The sequence below is a fragment of the Microtus oregoni genome, unplaced genomic scaffold, assembly GCF_018167655.1.
Source record: "Microtus oregoni isolate MIOR12 unplaced genomic scaffold, Mior012 000005F_ref0000423, whole genome shotgun sequence".
Taxonomy (NCBI): Eukaryota; Metazoa; Chordata; class Mammalia; order Rodentia; family Cricetidae; genus Microtus; species Microtus oregoni.
The window spans coordinates 60,562,356-60,582,157 of record NW_024543064.1 but is presented as its reverse complement, the minus strand read 5'-3'; the positions used below and the strand labels follow the sequence as shown (position 1 = coordinate 60,582,157).

Here is a 19,802-nt window from a genome sequence, read left to right as displayed (position 1 = left end):
AGGCCAAACACTCAAACACACATGATAAATCTAAAGAAAATGTTTTAAAATCCTGCCAGGGGTTGGGTCAGCTGGCAGCTGAACAACTGTCTCCTAATAAAATTCTAACGGACGCATGAGCAATGTTTCTCCTTTATGGTCTCTGTTTTTTTCTGAGATAGGGTCTCATGTAGCCCAGGTCTCCAAACTTGGAGATCGTAGTGCCTCTGCCTCTGGAGTGCTGGGTTAAAGCCATCACACACTGGGACTATTCTGGAACTTTGGTTCTATCTCCTGCACACTAAGATCTGAGGCATGTACTGCCATGGCCCCATGCACCGCTTCTTGTTTTCTGTTGAGTTTTTATTTCTCCAGGCTCAAAAGAATGTGCAGAGAAGTTTGGCCATAGACTGTTTTCTGGCCTCTTAAAGATAGCATCATGGTCTTCTTTCTTTTTTATTCTAAGTGAATGGGTGTTCTTTCTTCTTTATTCTACGTCAATGGGTGTACTGGATTCCCTTGGGACTGGAGTTACCGTTCTGAGCTGCCATGTGCCTTACTGGGAATTGAACCCAACTAGTGCTCTTAACCCTTGAGCCATCTCTCCAGTCACCCCCCCTTTTTATAATTCACTTTTTAAAATAATTAAAAGATGTTCCACACTTCCATTGTGTTTTTGCTTTGTTTAGGACTCAGGGTTTCTCTTATGTAGCCCTGCTGTCATAGATCTTGCTATATAGACCAGGCTACCCTCAAACTTCACCTGCCTCTGCCTTCAGAATGTTGGGATAACAGGCATGAGCCACCATCCCTTGGCCTGTGTATGTGTGTGTTGCATGTGCATGTTTGTGCATAAGGAACGCTTGTGCATAGGGAACTCAGAGAACAACATTTAGGGTCAGCTCTATCTCTCTATCATGGGGTGGGTCTTGAACTCAAGTCAACAGATTTGGCAGGTAGCATCTTTGCCTGCTGAGTCCATTTACTGACCATTTACTCCTTCTATGGGGGCTTCCCTGATGCCCAGGCTGCTCTCTAATCCCCGGGGGGCTCAAGTGATCCTTTCCCATCACCCCCCTGAGTAACAGTAACAATGCATTTAGTCTCATATTAGCTTTGGATTTGTTTGAAATCTTCAAATCAGTTGTGGTCCCCCAGTGCTGTTTACCCTGCTGACCTCCCAACAGGCCAACTGGAACTCATGCAGATCAAGCAGGTCAATGAAAGCAACACACTAAGCCCACATGACAACAGCCATAAAAGTGCTCCACCCTGCTATGAATTTCACTGAATCCAAAGGCGGCATTTCTCCATAGGGAATAAAAAAAAAAAAAAAAAAACCCTAAATTCAAATTGCTCAAGCATGCCCCTTGAGATGAACAAGGACGAAGCCAGCTCAGAAGACACAGGACACTCAGGAGCAAATGAAGCCACACGGATGAATCTTTATTCAGTACAGACAGACATTTACAGCCAATAGCACAAAGGCCACAGACAACATGTAAGTACCCCTGGGCTTTTAAGTTCTGGTAGGCTCTCACGTGCCTAACACGTTCCACTTCCCAGCCAGGGGGGCAAAGGTCACGTGGCAATGCCGCATCTTTAGAGCTCTTAATTCAGCCACTGATGACCACAATGAGGACCTTTGTCTGAACTAGCTCCTTTTCCAATCTAAAGTCATCTATTGGGTTAATTTCAAACTAGCAAAAGGCATCACCCGGCAGACAGCATGCACTGGTGACAAGGACAGGTTTAGTGAGTTTTGAGCTCAGGCTGCTGGACCTTCTGGCCGGTCTTGTCCACCTCTGCATTCTGAGACTCGGTAGACTGGGGATAAAAGGGACCTACCAGCCAGTTGAGAGGCGTGTTGTTAACAAGGTAATCCATCACATCATCTAAGGATTCTTTCATTTTCTGCAGCTGCCCCTTACTGGAAGTGAGGAAGCCGTCAGACACTTCCTTAAAGGAGGCAGCATTGCGAAACACTGAGTAGATGTCGCCTGCCATCACCCCCAAGTGGTTGGCCTGATCTTGGACATTCTGTGGTAACCCTTGGACGTTGGACAGGAGAGTCTGGCACGTAGTTTGGAGCTGCTGAGTCAGGTTGCGGGCGATAGCCAGAGTACGTGACTCGATGTGCTAAAAATAAAACACACTCAAGAATTAGCAGCGGATCCAATGGTACCACAGTATGCTAGCTATGTATGCATACAGACATCCAATACATGCAGCTTTGCTGACTCCTGACTGCTTCTTCTCCTCCAGGGAGGAATGCTCTGTCACTCAGCTAAGCCCCTAACCAATTTGATTTTTAATAACCCTTATAACAATACTGTATGCAGCAGTTCAAATCCTATTTCACTGCTAGGAACATATGCTTAGAGTTTAAGCTATTTGCTCTAATAGCGGGAAAGTAGCTAGGTGGGAGATTTGAACTTATGACCGCAAAGGTCATCATCGTTTTAAAAAGAAGAACAGCAAGCAGGAGAGAGCAGACATCAGAACATATACTCCCTGTTGTTAGTTTAATTTAGATATTACATTCTCAAATACGTAGATACAATATGAACAAACAATTGATATGGATTTCAGAGGTACACTGGCCCTGGGGACACAAAGATCCATTTTGTATGATTACACTTTGTATGATTGAGCTAGTTCTGGGGCGGCATTAGCGCCCACTCTTTCACTAGTTTACCGTCGGTTCTCAGCTGTGTTCTGATCCTTCCCAGAAACCACCTGACTCACCCATTTGAAGGCAGGAGCTTGCACCCCTGAGCTACACCCCAGCCCGCTCCTGACTTCTAAAAATAGTATTTAAATTACATGTATTGTGTGTACTTATGCAGAGGTCAAAGGAGAACCTGAGGGACTTGGTTAGTTAGCTCCTTCTACCATGTGGGTTGGAGGTACCTCTCTATCTGCTTACTACTTCTTACCAGAAGTATTTCTTATTTATTTTGAGATAGGCCCAGGCTGGCCTTGAATCTGTCACCTTCCTCCCTCAACATCCCAGGGTATCTGGGATTCCAGGTCTGCGCCATGAGGCTGGGCTGATAGAAAGACATTCTGTAAGGTTTCATAGGGAGACATGGTGACACGGTCTCACCTCAGCACAGTGGGACTCGTCAGTGTCATCGTAGCCTATGCTTCTCTTCCACTCCACCCACGAGACAGAGAGCTTATCCTGAGCACCCTGCATGTTTTTCCTGGCGAATTCAATCTGTGATGAAACGAAACAGGTGAACACAGCCATCCCTTCCTTTCCCATCGGCTTGCAGCTCCGTGGCGGACACAGGTGACCACGGATTGCTGCAAGAGTTCAAGGAGAGCTGCAGTTACTGATAAGGAGAGCTGCAGTTACTGATCTGATCGACGTGGCAGCCTGCCAAGGAGCAGGGGCTCTTCATTGCCTCTATGCAACTAGTAAATTGCCGGGGCCCAATGTGGCTCCTGTTTAGCACAGGTAAAGCGTAATAGAGTTTATATTTGCCTGAAGGGAAAATGAGAATTAAAAGAAGGAAAAAACATGGGGAAAAAATAAAGGAAGGAGGCCCAGGCATGGTGGTGCGTGCCTGTAATCCCAGCATTTGGAAGGCAGAGGCAAGAGAATTGCTACAAGTCTGAAGCTATCCAGACTGAACTACATAGCAAGCAAGACTGTCTCAAAAACAAAACAAAACAAAACAAACAAAAAATGAGGAAGAGAATTCTGCCTTCCTCTTCCTTGTCACCAGCCACCAGTTCTTCCAGGAAGAAACTGACGCTCAGTACCATACATGCCGTTCTTGAACTTGGCAGTCTTTACTGGCTGCACAACAATCTATTGTGATGTATTGCACAAACCCGTCCCCGCTCTTGCTGTGCACTGTTAGGGTCTCTTGCAACTATAAAGTAAAAGAAGTATCTATAGCCGGGTGGTGGTGCTGCACTCCTTTAATCCCAACACTCGGGAGGCAGAAGCAGGTGGATCTCTGAGTTCAAAACCAGACTGGTTTACAGAGCGAGTTCAAGGACAGCCAGGGCTACACAGGGAAACTCTGTCTCGAAAAACCAAAAAAAAAAAAAAATAAAGTATCTGTAAGGCAAAAATCTAAGAGGAAAACTGCTCAAGATATACATTTATAACTTTCTAGAATAGCCTGATTATTTGATTGTTTAGGTTTTTGTTGTTGTTGTTGTTGTTGTTGTTTTTGGTTTTTTGGGACAGGGTATCTCTGTAGCTTTGGAACGTGTCCTGGAGCTAGCTCTTGTAGACCAGGCTGGCCTCGAACTCACAGAGATCCGCCTGCCTCTGCCTCCCGAGTGCTGGGATTAAAGGCGTGCGCCACCACCGCCCGGCTGTTTAGCTTTTTTGAGCCAAAGTCTTAGTCCTGGCTGTTTAAGAATGTGCTATGTAGACCAGGCTGGTCTCAAATTCACAGAGACCCTACTACCTCTCCCTCCCTGAGAGCTAGGATTAAAGTAAGTGTTTATTGTCATTGTTTTGTTTTTTTAGATGACCTATTTTTATGTTATGTGTATGAGTATATGTATGAATGTATGCATGTACATGTGTGTGTGTGTATAGGCATGTATGTATGTAGGCATGTATGTATTGCACAATGTGCACACATGGTACCCTCAAAGGCCAGAAGAAGGTGTTGGATCTGCTGAAACTAGAGTTACAAGTACTTCTGAACTACTGGTGTGTGTGTGTGTGTGTGTGTGTGTGTGTGTGTGTGTGCGCTGATAACCCCTCTGGGTGTTTTGCAGGTGCAACAAGTGCTCTCAACTTCCAAGCCATCTCTCCAGCCCCACAGAGCTGATCTTATGAGCGCTGGAGTTCTGTGGAAGTTCCCAACCCTGTCTCTGGATCACTGGCAACAACAGCACCACATTCTGTGGGTGCCACAAAACAGGGAGGTGGCTGCACTGTCACCCAGGAGATCGAGTTTTACTTCCTTCTCTAGAGTCATCTGAGCATGACCCATTCTCCTCCCTGGGCTATTCATATACAATATTGAAATTCTTAAATTTCCCAATTATATCTACTTTCATCCTTAAAACAACACTGTACTCACCAGACGGACAGTGGAATGAAGCTGAGAAATGGTCTCCTGGCTTTTCTGTTTGGCATCTTTAACCCTGCTGAGAGCCTGCTGATAGGCCCGGGAGCGGAGCTTGGTGGACAGGGACCCCAATCTTACATAGTAACTTGGCTTCTGAACCATGTCAAATCCTTCCACCTTTTTTGCTTCTGTCTCTGGAAATAAAAGACAAAAAGAAAAAGAGAAAATAAACAGGGAGTCTCAGCTGTGACCCCAACAAGGACGTTCTGAAACTGTTCACATCCACTGTATCTGTTACACACTTATACATACAGACACACACACATGTGTGTTTAAACATGCCTCTTCTCACCAACATGAACGTCTTAGCAACATAGACCTGGCACATGGTACAAGCAGTACCACGTGGGTCCTGATACCTAAGGACCACTAAGGCTATATAACCAAGAATGGCTTTAAACTTTTTAAGGTTTAAGGTTTTGTTTTTTTTTTTAATTTACTTATTTTTATTTTCTGTGTGTGAGTGTTTTGCCTGCATGTACATCTGTGCATCACATGTGTGTGTAGTGCGAGAGCCCCTGGCACTGAGTCAGACAGTTGGAAGCCCCCATGTGGGTCCTGAAAACTAAACCCAGAGTCTTCCACTGAGCCATTTCTCCCACCCCTGGCTGGAGAAAATTCTGGATCCTCCTCCTGCCTCTGCTCCCCTAGTGCTGGGATTACAGGCATAAGCCTCCATACCCCGTTTTGTTTTGTTTTTTGAGAAATAGTCACTATGCAATCCTGGCTGGACTGGAACTTACTATGTGCACACCTATAATACCAGCACTTAGGAGATCAGGAGTTATCTACCTAGTGAGTCTGAGGCCAGCTTGGGCTGTGTGAGACCCTGTCTCAGTAAAAATAAACAGACAAACAAGTAAATAAATACGTGGCAAGGAGTGTGGTAGAGCCAGAAGGATCAAAGTCATCCTCAGCTACATAGTAAGTTCAAGGCCAGCCTGGGTCATATGAGACCCTGTCTTAAAAGCAAACAATGTGAAAGGTGACATATGACTCAGCGGGCAGAGGCATCACTTAGCCTGGCGACCTGAGTCTGATCCCCAGCACCCACACTGTAGTGGTGTGAATGAGAACGGTCAGAGGCTTTCGGTTGAACACTTGGTCCCCAGTTGCTGGAACTGTGTGGGAAGGATTAAGAGGCGTGGCCTCGATGGACCACAGGTCTGTCACAGCGCAGGCTTTGGTGTTTCAAAAGACTGGTGTCATCCCCAGTGTGCTTTCTCTGCCTGCGGGCTGCTCACGAAGACGTGAGCTCTCAGCTGACCAGCCGCCATGTTTTTGTTCCAACATCATGGCCACTAAGGCTCTAAAACCTTACGTCCAATTAAAAGCTTTCTCTAATAAGTTGCCTCAGTCATGGTGTTTTATCACAGCAACAGAACAGTGACTGGAACACGCATGCAGGCAGGACAGAATCGGCCCTGGCAACTTCTCCTTTGTCTCCCACGCCATACGCAAAATTATAAAATGTAATTTGATTAACCAATTAATTAAAGGTTAATGATAGCCTTGGATCAGTCACGGTGGTATACGTTTATCCCTGCACTCCAGAGACGGACAGTCAGATCTCTTTGAGTTCAAAGCCAACCTAGTCTAAATAGAGAGCTATAGGCCAGCCAGGGCTACATAGTGAGACCTGTGTCTAAATAAATGAACAAAGTTTTTTTTTTTTTTTTTTTGGTTTTTCAAGAGAGGGTTTCTCTGGCTTTGGAGCCTGTCCTGGAACTAGCTCTTGTAGACCAGGCTGGTCTCGAACTCACAGAGATCCGCCTGCCTTTGCCTCCCAAGTGCTGGGATTAAAGGCGTGCGCCACCATCGCCCGGCTGAACAAAGTTTTTAAAAGGGAATCATAAATCCCCTTGGCATAGAAGCAACCTTACCTAGCTCTCCCTGAGTGAGAGGGAGGTACTGGTCTACCAGGAGCTCCGACTTGGCAAGGGCGTTTTCTACCCCGCTGCTCACGAGCTGCGCCATCCGACTCCCCAAAACGGTGTTGATGCCGCCGTTGACTACAGACTTGGTCCTCTCCACGCTGCCAGTCACTGCTCCTTTGGTCTTGTCCACCACCCCCGTGAGAGTGCTGGCTACAGAATCTTTGGCCCCGGCCACAGTGGTCGTCACTGCGTCTTTGGCCCCAGTCACAGCACCTTTGGCGTTGGCAACAATCTGCAAGAGGAACAGACAAGCCGGCTTGTTGAAAAAAATGGGCGAATACCCACTTAGGCTTTTACAAAGGCTGCGTAAAGACGGGCTGAACACGCATCTTTTCACCTGGTCTTGGGCATAGCATTAAGACTCAGTGAGGCTAAAAGTCTCTGTCAGGCCGCCTTGTCCTACATCCATCCATTCTTTAAGGATTGTTAGATATGCAAGTAAAATAAATAAACACGAGATTAATTTATTGAGGCAAGTTGTTTTGGTCTTGTGTTTCTTGTTTGAGACAGGGTCTCATACAACACTGCCCTTAATGACCTGGAACTCAGATCCAATTGCCTCTGCCTCTTGAATGCTGGGATTAAAGGTGTGTGTCCCCATGACTGGCTTTGATTTGCCCATTAATAACTTATCTTAAAAGCCTGGGAGGTCAGCCTGGTCTATAGCCTAGGCTATGTGGAGAAACGCTGTATCCAAAACACCCAAAAATAACAAAAATGAATTTATCTTAGGGCTAATAAGATGGCCCAGCAGACCAAAGCAAGTGCTACTGAGCCAGAAGACCTGAGCTCTAATCCTGAGACTCACGTGGCGGAAGGAGAGAACCCACTCCCTCAAGCTGTCTTCGGACCTCCACACATGCACTGTGGCACAGGCACTCCTCCAGTTACCCCACAAAAAGTTAACTTACATACAGTATTTTCCAAAACTTTATCTTATACTGGTGGCTCATGCTTCTAATTTCAGCACTCAAGAGGCTGAGGTTGGAGTTTGAGTTCTGATACACAAGGAAACTATGGCTCAAAGACAAAATAAAACCAAAAGCTCTGGGTTCAATCCTCAGCAACCTCTGCCTTGCCCCCCCAAAATCTTTACAATGTTACATTTGCGTATAGGTAAAAGTTGAGAAAAAGGCCACTGAAGAAGGGTGGGAGGCTGGGGATGTAGCTCAGTAGAGTATTTATTTATTTATTTGTTTATTTATTTTTAAGGATTTACTTATTTACTTATTTATTTATTATGTATACATCTGCAGGCCAGAAGAGGGCACCAGATCTCATTACAGATGGTTGTGAGCCATCATGTGGTTGCTGGGAATTGAACTCAGGACCTCTGGAAGAACAGCCAGTGCTCTTAACCGCTGAGCCATCTCTCCAGCCCTCAGTAGAGTATTTATACAGCATGAAACCCTGGGTTTGAGCTGGCACCATAAAAAGGGTGCATGGTAGTCTACAAGCCTACAACCCCAGCAGTTGGGAGGCAGAGGCAGGAGGGTCAGCAGTTTAGCGCCACCCTTACCTACAAAGGGAATCCAAGGACAGCCTAGGCTAAGAGACCCTATACCTCCCAAAAAACAAAAGCGGAAACATATTAACTCCTGGTGAGATTATATAACTTTAGATAGCGCATTTAGAAGTCACATCATTCCAGAAAGAAAACTGCAGACCAAGCTGAACTTGGTCCTCTAGGTACTGGCACACAGGGTTGTCTAGGTTAAAGAGAAGAATGACAGGGACGAGGAAGGATGGCAAAAGACACGGGGGAGGGTGGCGCACAGCCACAAGGAGCTCTAGCAACAAAATCCTCTAAATTACTTCTTAATAAGATCTCAGTGTACTGCTGGGTAGTGGTGGCACTTGCCTTTAATCCAGCACTTGAGAGGGAGAGACAGGAGTATCTCTGTGAGTTCAAGGCCAACCTGGTCTACCAACCAAGTTGCAGGCAATGTGGAGAAATGCTGTTATCAAAAAAGCTGTTACACAGAGAAACCCTATCTCAAAAAACAAAAACAAAATGGAACAACAACCAAAAAAACCCTACAATTTATAAAGCTTTCAGTTTAATATCCCAACCTAAATTTTTTTTCGTTTGAAATATAATAAATTGACTATTTTTTGTTAGTGGTGTTGCAGGGCCTTGTACACAGTAGGCAAGCAATGAACTATAACCCAGTTCTTAAGTTATGCTGAATATTATAAACAAGTCATCAAAAAACTTTTTTTTCTTTTTTTTTTTTGGAGAAAGGGTCTTATTGCATAGCCCTGTTGGCTGAGAACTCGCTATGTAAACCAGACTGGTCTTGAAGTCACAGGAATATCCTGCCTCTGCTTAGAGCCCTAGGCCATGTGTCACCACACTAACCAACCCCTCATCAAAATTTAAATGACCCAAATAGAAAAGAATTCCTATCCTTACAATAGCCTCAAGCAACATAAGTGAAAATTTTAGAGACTGTCTTTGTAAAGGCTATCCACAAAACCCACCGATTTAAATGGTGAAAGACACAGCCCTATTTTCCCCTATCATTTTGTGCAATGCTGTATTCTTTTTTTTAATATTTCAATTATTTATTTATTTATTTATTATGTATGCAATATTCTGTCTGTGTGTATGCCTGAAGGCCAGAAGAGGGCACCAGACCTCATTGCAGATGGTTGCGAGCCATCATGTGGTTGCTGGGAATTGAACTCATGACCTTTGGAAGAGCAGCAATAGTCTTAACCACTGAGCTATCTCTCCAGCCCCAATGCTGTATTCTTAACCAGAAAGAAAAATTGAGGGCATGATCTGAGCTACAGAATCACGAGGACAGATGAGGCAACCATTTTGCCAACACTGTCTAGTGTCACGTATACTTGTGGTTCCTACCAGCATTGCACAAAGCCAGCCCAGACCTGCGCCCAGCTCTATCCACATCCAGCGCAGTAAGGAACCAGTTATTTAAGAGCAGTGTCACAGCGGGAGCCAAGTTACAAACTGATAGAGAGCAGCCTAAAAGCATCCTAACCTAAAGCGGCTAGTTCCTCTCTGCTTCTTGGACTTAACCCGGCAGCAGTTCAGGAAGTCAGGGGGCAGCCATTACTCCTTCAAAACTACACCCAGCTCGAGCTTAAGGGCAAGCTACTCATGTGTTTGTGGCACACAGAGCCTGGGCTAAAGAGAAGATGAAACACGCCGAGCAGCAAGCCTCACCTCAGCAGTAGGCTGATTCAGAATAGGCAGTTTCTCCTCGATCCTGTCTAGCCCCTTGCAGGCGTAGGTATTGGCAACAGCAACTGCAGGAAACAGGAAACAGGGAAATGGTCACTGAAGTATAGAACACATGCGACAAAACCTTGGGCCTTTATTTGGCTTTAATTTCGCCTTATTACAAAAAATAGCAAGATTGCAGTTTTGTTTTCCTTAAAAAAAACCCCACAGGATCTGCTTCCTGGTTTCTCTCGCTGGGACAGGAGGAAATTACACAGGTTGCTAGCAATGTTCCTCCAGTGACAGGTAAGGAAGGGGCTGTCCAGGAAAAGCAGCTTAGGAGGACGGCCTCAATGTTAGCAACAGAGTAGGCAAGTTTCCTCCGAACCTTCCGTCAGGAAGTAAAGTAACTGAAAACTCTCAAAACTAGGTTAGTCCCTATTTATCTCAGTACACAATGATACATTTTGGGATCTCACCAGAGAACAATGGCACCCTGGGTCCCCCTAATAAGGCCCAGATTTCAGTCTAAGCTTCTCCGTTAAAGGTAACAGGCCAAGTATTCATATCAAAGTCTCTTGAGAATTAGCATTGTTGGGAGAGCTTCTCAAAGGATGCTTATAATCTAAGGTGACGTGGAATAATCTTTTTGAACACTGTGAAGTTGTAGCACTCTGATTGGTTTAATAGAAAGCTGAACAGCCAATAGCTAGGCAGGATTCTCGGGGCAGAGAGGATGCTGGGAAGAAGGCAAAGTCACCAGATACAGAGGAAGCAAGAAAGCAGCATGGGCAGTACAAAGTAAATTAATTAAATTAATCAATTAAAAGTAGTAAATTAATAGAAATGTGCTCATTTAAGTTATAAGAGCTAGTTAGAAATAAGCATAAGCTATTAGCTGAGTTTTCATAATTAATAAGACATTTCTAGGGCTTGAGAGATGGCTCAGTGGTTAAGAGCACTGACTGCTCTTCTGAAGGTCCTGAGTTCAATTCCCAGCAACCCACGTGGTGGCTCACAACCATCTGTAATGAGACCTGGCGCCCTCTTCTGGCCTTCAGGCATACATGGAGGCTGAACACTGTGTACATAATAAATAAATAAATCTTTAAAAAAAAAAAGACATTTCTATGTCATAATTTGGGAGCTGGCTGACTGGATAGGTTAAAACTTGCTACACCAATGCCCTAATTTAGCCTTTGGAAACTGATTCAAATCTTTGTCAAAAGCAGTTCATGTGCCGGGTGGTGGTGGCGCACGCCTTTAATCCCAGCACTTGGGAGGCAGAGGCAGGCGGATCTCTGTGAGTTCGAGGCCAGCCTGGTCTACAAGAGCTAGTTCCAGGACAGGAACCAAAAGCTACGGAGAAACCCTGTCTCGAAAAATCAAAAAAAAAAAAAAAAAAGCAGTTCATGTTTTTGGAAAAAATTGGTGGTGAGAGTATAAAATCACCGGTGTAGCCACTTAGTGAAACAGTCCGGTGATTCCTCTAAAATTGAAAAAAACAAATCCAATGTGTATGGGTGGGTGTTTTGTTTGTGTATATGTCTGTACACCAAGTGTACAAGCCTGGTGTTTTTGTCATTGGATCCCCTGAAACTGGAGTTAGAGATAGTTGTGAGCCACCATGTGGGTGCTAGGAATCTCTCCAAGGTTGTCTAGAAGAGCAGCCAGTGCTCTTAACCCTCAGTCCCAATCCCAGCCCCAATTCCTCTAAAATTTAAACAGTTATAGAAGACCCAGCAGCTCTACTCCTAAATACATCCTAGCAAAACTGAAAATATTCTTCCCCAAACTTGTACATACATATGTTCCCAGAAGCATCATTCATCACCTTCCCAAAGAGAAGCGACTTTAATGTCCATCCGCTGATGAATGGATAAACTGTTGGGGCTGGGGAGATAGCTTGGTGGTAAAGCCCTTATCAAAGGAGCTTCAAGACCAGAGTTCAGATCCCCAGAATCCGCCTACACACAGAAAGACACACTGTGGCACAGAAAAAGAGGGAGGCGTACTGTCCTGGCGAGTTTTTATGTCAACTTGACACAAGCTAGAGTCATCAGAGAGGAGGGAACCTAATCAAGAAAAAAGGCTATCCACACACCTAAAGGGCACTTTCTTAATTAGTGATTGATGGGGGAGAGCCCAGTCCATCGTGGGTGGGGTCACTCCCCAGCTGGTGGTCCTGGGTTTCTATTAGCCAGCTGAGGAAGCCAAGAGACTCAAGCGGGTAAGCAGCACTCCTCCGTGGCCTTGGAGTCAGTTCCGGCCTTGGCTTCCCTCAAGGACAGTGATTCAGGTTGTGTTAGCCAAAGAAACCTTTTCCTCCTCCAGTTGCTTTGGGATTTATGCTGTTTCATCACAACAACAGTAACCCTAAGATAAATATGTTCTACCCACACAATGTAATATTATTCCTTAATAAAAAAAAGGGATTAAGAATAGATACAGCATGAACGTCTGTCATGGTTATGCAGTACATGCGACGCTATGTCCCAGACAGTTCTTGAAAAACCTCTACGCTAAGTGAAAAAAAGCCTGTTGGAGAAGCCCACGTTTCAGGACTCTGCTTACACCAGAGGCCAGAAATAATCTTATATAAAAATAGATTACTATTAACCGAGGGGTACAGAAGGAAGTGGGAACTGACTGCTAATGAAAATGAGCTCGCTCTCATTGTTTACAGTTCTGGGCATGGAACGCAGCATCTCATAAATGCCAGGAAATTGCCCTACCATTGTGCTACAGTCATTTTTAATTTAAGTGGATTAATTGTTCGATGTGTTTTCCTTATATCAATAATGTTAGTATTAAAAATACAAAGTTTTGGACCGATGATGTAGCTCAGTGGGTTGAGTGTTCACCTAGCCAAGCACAAAGTTCTGTCCCCAGGACTGCATAAACCAGGCAAGTGGGTTTGGGCCTGTGATCCCAGCCATTTGAGAGGCTAAGGCAGGGTGATATCCTTCTTTAAGGATAAAGTTACATAGGGAATTCCACGCCAGCATGAGCTACAATGTGCAACCTTGCCCGAAAAAGAAATTTTGGGCAGGCAAGATAGCTCGGTGAGTAGGCTTGCTTGCTGCCAAGCCTGATGATCTGAACTGATCAGTGTTATTCTCTGACCAGGGTCATGGCATACACCTACACACAAACGCAGACACACAACCAGACACAAAATAATTTAAAATCTAATAAAAATTTTCTATATGCACATTTGAATGAGAAAGCTAACTCAATCCACCCCCCCCCCCAGATGATTCCTTTGTAATTTCAATTACTAACACAAAAGCATTTTTGAAATTTACTCTTTCTTTCTTTTTTGTTTTTGTCTGGAGACAAGGTCTCACTATGTACCCTTGGCTAGCCTGTATTTTGCTAGGTAGAGCAGGCTGGCCTTGAACTCAAAGATCTGCCGGCCTCCACTTCCAGAGTTCTGGGACTAAATGCATACACCGCCAAGTGTAGCCTTATTATTTTTTTCTTTTTGAGACAGTGTCTCATACAACGCAGGCAGCCTGGAGTTCACTGTGTAGCCATGGCTGACCTTCAGCTGACACTCCTCCATCTCCTCTCCAAAGCAGTTAGGATGACAGGTATGAGCCACCATGCCTGGCTGGGAAGTTCCTATCAGAGAACGTGGCTACAAAGCAGTCCCTTTGTGACAATGAGGGTCACCAGACAGCTTCCACACAGAGGTCGATTTGTGTTTCAGGAAGGCCTGAGGGTTTCCTGGTGCCTGAGGGTTTCAAACTCACCCTACCTAGTCCCTTGGGCTCAATATTGGCTGGAAAATCTGAACTCACTTTGTGGCTCCAGCTTCTGGATGATGGGCAACGCACTCGTCACAGCCACCGAGGTCACGGTCTTCACGCCCTTCTCCGCCATCTCACACACAGATCTCAAATACGGATGCTGGTCCTTTGTACTGATATAAGCCGAGGACACCAGGTCATAGGTTGAGCTCACCAAGGGCAAGTTGGCCACCCTGGTCACCACGCTCTGCAACCAGAGAGGAGTGGATATTAATGACTCAAAACAGAAGAGAGAAAGGGGCCAAGAAACGGGTATTTAAAAAAAAAAAATCATACCGGTTGTGGGTCAATTGCAACTGACGCCATTTTTTCCTCCTGGAGAAAAAAAGAAACCTGGAGAGAAAAGAAACTGATTTCAGAACACTGGGAAGCGATTCCTTCTCCAACCCAGGAAGGTGCTCAATTCTGGCAGATAAATTTCAGTTTCCCACTGGCTAACTCAGCCCTCTGCAGCGCCAACAGCCTGACGCTAGATGAGGCTCCAGAGCAGTTTAAGAACTTTCAACAGGAATGAGCAGTCAGTAGCACGTGTCCTATCTCTTAACCAGGACACTAGAAAACGTCTTTGAAGGGCAACCTCTTTTCAAAAATGCTAACCAGAAAGGCAAACAATTCGATGTAGAGAAACAGGTACGCCGGTTTCTGTGACAGAATCCCAAGAATTAAAGGGGTGCCCTTGATTTACTCAAGCCTCGGTCAGTCTAAAGCCCAGTCTGGTCCTCCTAATTTAACCTCCCTAGTGTTGGAATTAGGTACAGGCCACACCAGCTCACAGCCTCAGGGATCTCAAAATACCACCCGTATGAAAAAGATTAAAACTAGCAGTGAATGCCTTATGCCGACTGAGTTCAAGAAAGAGCCGCCCCAGGGAATTTAGGAACATCTCGGGAGAGGCGCTAGCTGTAAAATTTAGCTACCCAGTGACCCACACCCACACGAAACTGCCGTTTGTCTGCCCAGCAGCAGAACCTGTCCAGCCACAGTTCAGCCTCTTGCCAAAGGTCCCAGTTCCACAACAATTGCCCTGAAGGTGGAAGCTTCGAGCCCAGTATCCATACCTTAGTGCAGCCCGTAAAATAGCACTTTACAACGTTTGCTAAGGGTAGGGTGGTGCTGTGATCCCTGCGCTGAGACAGAGTTCAAGGCCAGCTTGGGCTCTGGAGAGCCGGAGAGCAGACGGCGCTGCCTAGTGAGGCGTTAAAGGATAAACGAGACCATTCCCTCTACGCACCCCCATAAGTACTTCTGTAAGGTGTTTCCCTTTAAACGTTTAAAGGACAAACCCAAGTCGCTCCACCACAGCCCAGACGGAAGTACAAGCAGAAAGTAAAGCTCTGAAACAAAAGCGAGAGCTAGCCCGGGACTGCTCGCGCACAACCGCCACCCGCTGCTGCAGTCCCGAGCGCAGAGCAAGATGAGCGGCGGCCGCCTGGGGGACCTGATGATCTGGTGCAGCACCCACCTAACGGCCCGGAGAGCAGAACAAAGAGCAAATCCGCACGGTCCAGCCCGCCGCACAGCCGGGCAGCCCAGAGCAACCGCTAAAAAGAGCCTGGCTGCCCCGCCCAGGCCACCGTGACACGTGATAGCCTAGCCACAGGCAGCAGCTGAGCCGGGTTCCAGCTAAAAACAGGCGGGGCTGGGTCGCTAGAGCCGCCCAGCGGGGAGGAGGGAACCCAGGCCAAGCGAGCAGAGCCCAGTCTGATGTCAGAAGACCGGGGACACGCCCGGGAGAGTGGATCCCAGCATAGAGCCGGGAAACTAGGGACTTCCCTGGCAAGGGACTCAAGCCCAGTGCCAGGAAATCCCAGCCCGGTGCTAGGAGACCGGGAACCCTGGGAGCGAGGCCTTCGACTTGGGTCGGGGTGGGGGGTGAGGGGTTGGAAAATGCACAAATTAAATATCCCTCAAGAAAAGAACGCTTCAAAAATGAAGTCGCGGTTCTAACTTTTACTTTGGGCCAAGAAAGTAACAAAGATCTGTGAAATTCCAACACAATAACGACCTGTAGAGATTTTTGGTTTACTGCTCTTTGGATGTAAACAATTCATCAGCGGGATGTGGTTGGTTCACCACTTGGGAAATTGCAGCAGGAGTCAGTTACAAGTCTCATGCCAGATAAACACCCTGTTCTCGAACAGAGACAACTTATCAAACGTTTCGAATTGAAAGGTTAATCTGGATTTTCAAAGACAAAGCTTGGCACTGCTCTCTGTGTTTTCTTCAGCAAGATAACTCCAAATCGCCCTGGAGTGATAGCAGCCCAAAATTAAGGAAGACAGCCAACTTGGCTGTGACTCATGAAATGTTTTTGTTTTGTTTTACTTCGAGAAGGGGTCTCAATCTACAATTCTGGTTGTCCTGGAACTCACTCTGTAGACCATGCTGGCCTCGAACTCAGAGATCCACCTGCCTCTGCCTCCTGAAGGGGGGATCAAAGATATGTGCCACTACTGCCCTGCCCGTTATACAATGTTTTCTTTTTGTTTGTTTGTTTGTTGTCTGTTTGTTGTAGGGAACTTAATAATCAACATCCGAGGCGTTTTCACCCCTGTGTAGGATGCACGGGTGTGAACCGGGTTATTGATCTGGAAAGCTGTGCAGCCACCTGAAGTCATAAGGGTTCAGAGAATGTCTTTCCCGGGAAAGGTAGAGGCTCATGCCTTTTGACTCCTTGCAAGGAAAACTAGAGGGAACAGGTTTAGGAAGGATACTCCCTCATGCCCTAGCCATGCAGTTCCCCTGTCCCCAGAGGATGGAGTAAGGGAAGCAGCAACAGCGCTAGATCCCACTAAACAAGGCTTATGGAAGCTGCTTCTGGAGCTGTGAAATTTGAACTCTGGGCAGCCGTCACCTCCACATCAATCACTTAACCAATGTTGCATCATGCAAAAAGCATGCCAGTGTGTCCAAGGGTCCAAACTGGCTCGTTAAAATGTATGTCTGGGGGCTGGAGAGGTGGCTCAGCGGTTAAGAGGATTGCGTGCTCTTCTAAAGGACCCGAGTTCGATTCCCAGCAACCACATGGTGGCTCACAACCATCTGTAATGAGGTCTGGTGTCCTCTTCTAGCCTGCAGGCATATATGTAAACAGAATATTGTATCCATAATAAATAATATTTTTTTTTTTTTTGGTTTTTCGAGACAGGGTTTCCCTGTGGCTTTGGAGCCTGTCCTGGAACTAGCTCTGTAGACCAGGCTGGTCTCGAACTCACAGAGATCCGCCTACCTCTGCCTCCCAAGTGCTGGGATTAAAGGCGTGCGCCACCATCGCCCGGCAATAAATAATATTTTTTTAAAAATGTATGTCTGGATCGATCGCCAGCACTGCGAAAGACACCACTGTGTTAACAAAAAAAAAAAGTAAGCCATAAAATGTCTGAAGAAGTCCAAAATGTCAAAGAAGTTCTAAGTGTTGTTTTTTTTTTTTTTTTTAAAGATTTTGTTTTGTGTGAGTGTTTATATGCCACCTTTGTGCAGGTGCCTTCTGAGGCTGGAAGACAACATGGCATCGCTAGGAACTGAAGTAACGGTTGTGAGCTGAAGCAATGAGGAGATTGCAGAGGGATTGCTACAAGTTCGAGACCAGGCTGGGCTACATAATGCGTATTAAGCCAACCAGGCTACATAACAAGACCCTGTCCCCGCAACTCCACCCCCAATTCTTCTTCTGATGATGATGAAAAAAGCGGTCAAATAATTCCTTCCTGCTTGGTGTTACTCTAAGCAGATATCTAGTCTGTCCACTGTCGTTCCACCCCATCCCTTATGACTTTTTCTAATCTGACGCCTTTTTTCTGCCCTTTCCCCTACAAAAAAAAAAAAAAAAAAAAGCCTCTTTTTAAATTTCAAGCCTGTGAGTCACTTCCCCTCTCTAAAGTTGTCAAACTTCCAGTCTGTTTTCATTTGCCTGTGAGAGACAGGGCTGCAGGGATTCATCAGGAATCAGACTATCCTAATCCACAAAGGGCATTTGTGCCCCCTTCTTTTTCACTTTCACCTGTGTGAGATCTGGGAGCCTGTGGCGAAAACAACGTTCAGAAGGGGAGGAGCCCATTCAAGGAGAGTGAGGCATCCTGAGGAGAGCTTTCTTTTGGGGTGGGCAGATAAAGAACACTTCAGTCAGGATTTGATTGGACAGGGTGTGCATCTCATGGGTCCTTGTCTCTCTCTTAATCCTTAAACTCCACAGTTTGCTCTGGTCCCTGGACCACATCTTAGCATAGGATTTGTGTCGTTCTTTCTCAGTGGGTATTCTAAGACCTCGGACAGAAACCATCGCACACCCCTACCCCAGGGAGGACCTCCTCCTCACTGTGACCACCTTTGGGATCTAGAACTCAGCAGCCTTGCTTTGAGACTGCACTTGGGTTGCCTTTTTAATACACTGTTTGTCTGCCTTAAGATTTACTTTCTTTGGTTTATTGAGATAAAGTCTCACTATGTATCTCTGGTTGGCTTGGAGCTCCCTATGTAGACCAGGCTGGTCTCAAACTCACAGAGATCTTCCTGTTTTTGTTTTTCAAGTGCCGGGATTAAAGGCATGAACTACCCATGCCTGGCTACATAGTACTCTTTTTTAATTTTTTTTTTTTTTAAGACAGGGTTTCTCTGTAGCTTTTGGAGGCTGTACTGGAACTTTGCTCTGTAGACCAGGCTGGCCTCGAACTCACAGAGATCCACCTGCCTCTGTCTCCCGAGTGCTGGGATTAAAGGCATGCACCACCACCATCTGCCTTAACATTCTGTTTTTGTTTGAAAACAGAAAGTTCTTTTCCAAGGCTGGAGAGATGGCTCAGCAGTTAAGCACACTTGCTACTCTTGCAGAAGACCAGATATTGGTTCCTTGCATCCATATCACGTAGCTTACAGCAAAACCACCAGTAACCCCAGCTCCAAGGATCTAATGTCCTCTTTGGGCCTCTGCAGGTATGTGCACTCTGCACCCACATGCACATACCCACACGGAAATACACATAAATAAAATAAAAATCTTTAAAGTTAAAAGTTCTTCTCAGCCAGGTAAGGTGCCCTGGAACCCAGCATGTAGGATGTGGAGGCAAGAGCATCAGGAGTTCAAAACCATCCTGTCTCAAAAAAAAAAAAGTTTCTCTTTCTTATAAAGGAATGTCTGTTATTATTATTATTATACACAGTAAAGCCCACTTGAGCAGGGGGATCAGGATATAGATGTCAAATTAAATTTTAATTTGAGCAAAGAATTCCTCTTTTACAAGTTTCATTCCATTTCTTAGGTATGTTGGTTTTGAAATAGTGTCCCTGATTGGTCTTGAACTCACTGTACAGCCCAGGCTGACCTTGACCTCTCTTAACCTTGGGACCACTATGCCTGGCTCTAGATGTTGCTGTCATCTTTATCACTGTCATCATCATCACTTAAGTAGAGCAAATAAATTCATTAAGAAAAAACAAGAGAGATGCGCCACGGCTTCGGTAGCCAACGGCTCTTCTTTGCTGCCTGAGCGGCGCCAGCACCTTCCTCGGGAGCTCACAGCAGCCGGCTGGCCCCTGCTCCACGGCAACCACGTGCGACAGGAAGGCGGTGATCAAAAATGCAGACATGTGGGAAGAGATGCAATAGGACTCGGTGGAGTGCGCTACTCAGGCGTTGGAGAAGTACAACATAGAAAAGGATATTGCGGCCCATATCAAGAAGGAATTTTTTTAATATTTATTTATTTATTTATTATGTATACAATATTCTGTGTGTATGCCTGTAGGCCAGAAGAGGGCACCAGACCTCATTGCA

At 45.7% G+C, this 19,802-nt stretch overlaps 2 protein-coding genes across 4 annotated transcripts in view; both read right to left on the bottom strand.

Moving 5' to 3' along the window:
- Positions 1-1,579, bottom strand: part of Haus6 (HAUS augmin like complex subunit 6) — a 55,136-nt gene extending 53,557 nt beyond the window's left edge. The window contains exon 1 of the mRNA XM_041651157.1: positions 1,521-1,579. Within this exon, the coding sequence (XP_041507091.1) occupies positions 1,521-1,579 (59 nt within the window). The remainder of the gene's footprint in view (positions 1-1,520) is intronic.
- Positions 1,405-15,630, bottom strand: Plin2 (perilipin 2). Of its 3 annotated transcripts, none has more exons than XM_041653052.1 (8): positions 15,495-15,624; positions 14,309-14,365; positions 14,024-14,219; positions 10,221-10,303; positions 6,974-7,259; positions 5,043-5,224; positions 3,089-3,202; positions 1,405-2,118 (listed from the first exon to the last, which is right to left on the bottom strand). In XM_041653052.1, exons 2-8 carry the CDS (start codon positions 14,336-14,338, stop codon positions 1,732-1,734), a joined length of 1,278 nt encoding a protein of 425 aa, XP_041508986.1. In that variant the 5' UTR covers positions 14,339-14,365; positions 15,495-15,624; the 3' UTR covers positions 1,405-1,731. The 3 variants fall into 3 exon arrangements, with proteins under 3 accessions (XP_041508986.1, XP_041508987.1, XP_041508988.1); XM_041653053.1 differs by lacking the exon at positions 15,495-15,624 and adding an exon at positions 15,091-15,109; XM_041653054.1 differs by lacking the exon at positions 3,089-3,202 and having other exon boundaries at positions 15,495-15,630.
- Positions 15,631-19,802: the final 4,172 nt, after the last annotated feature.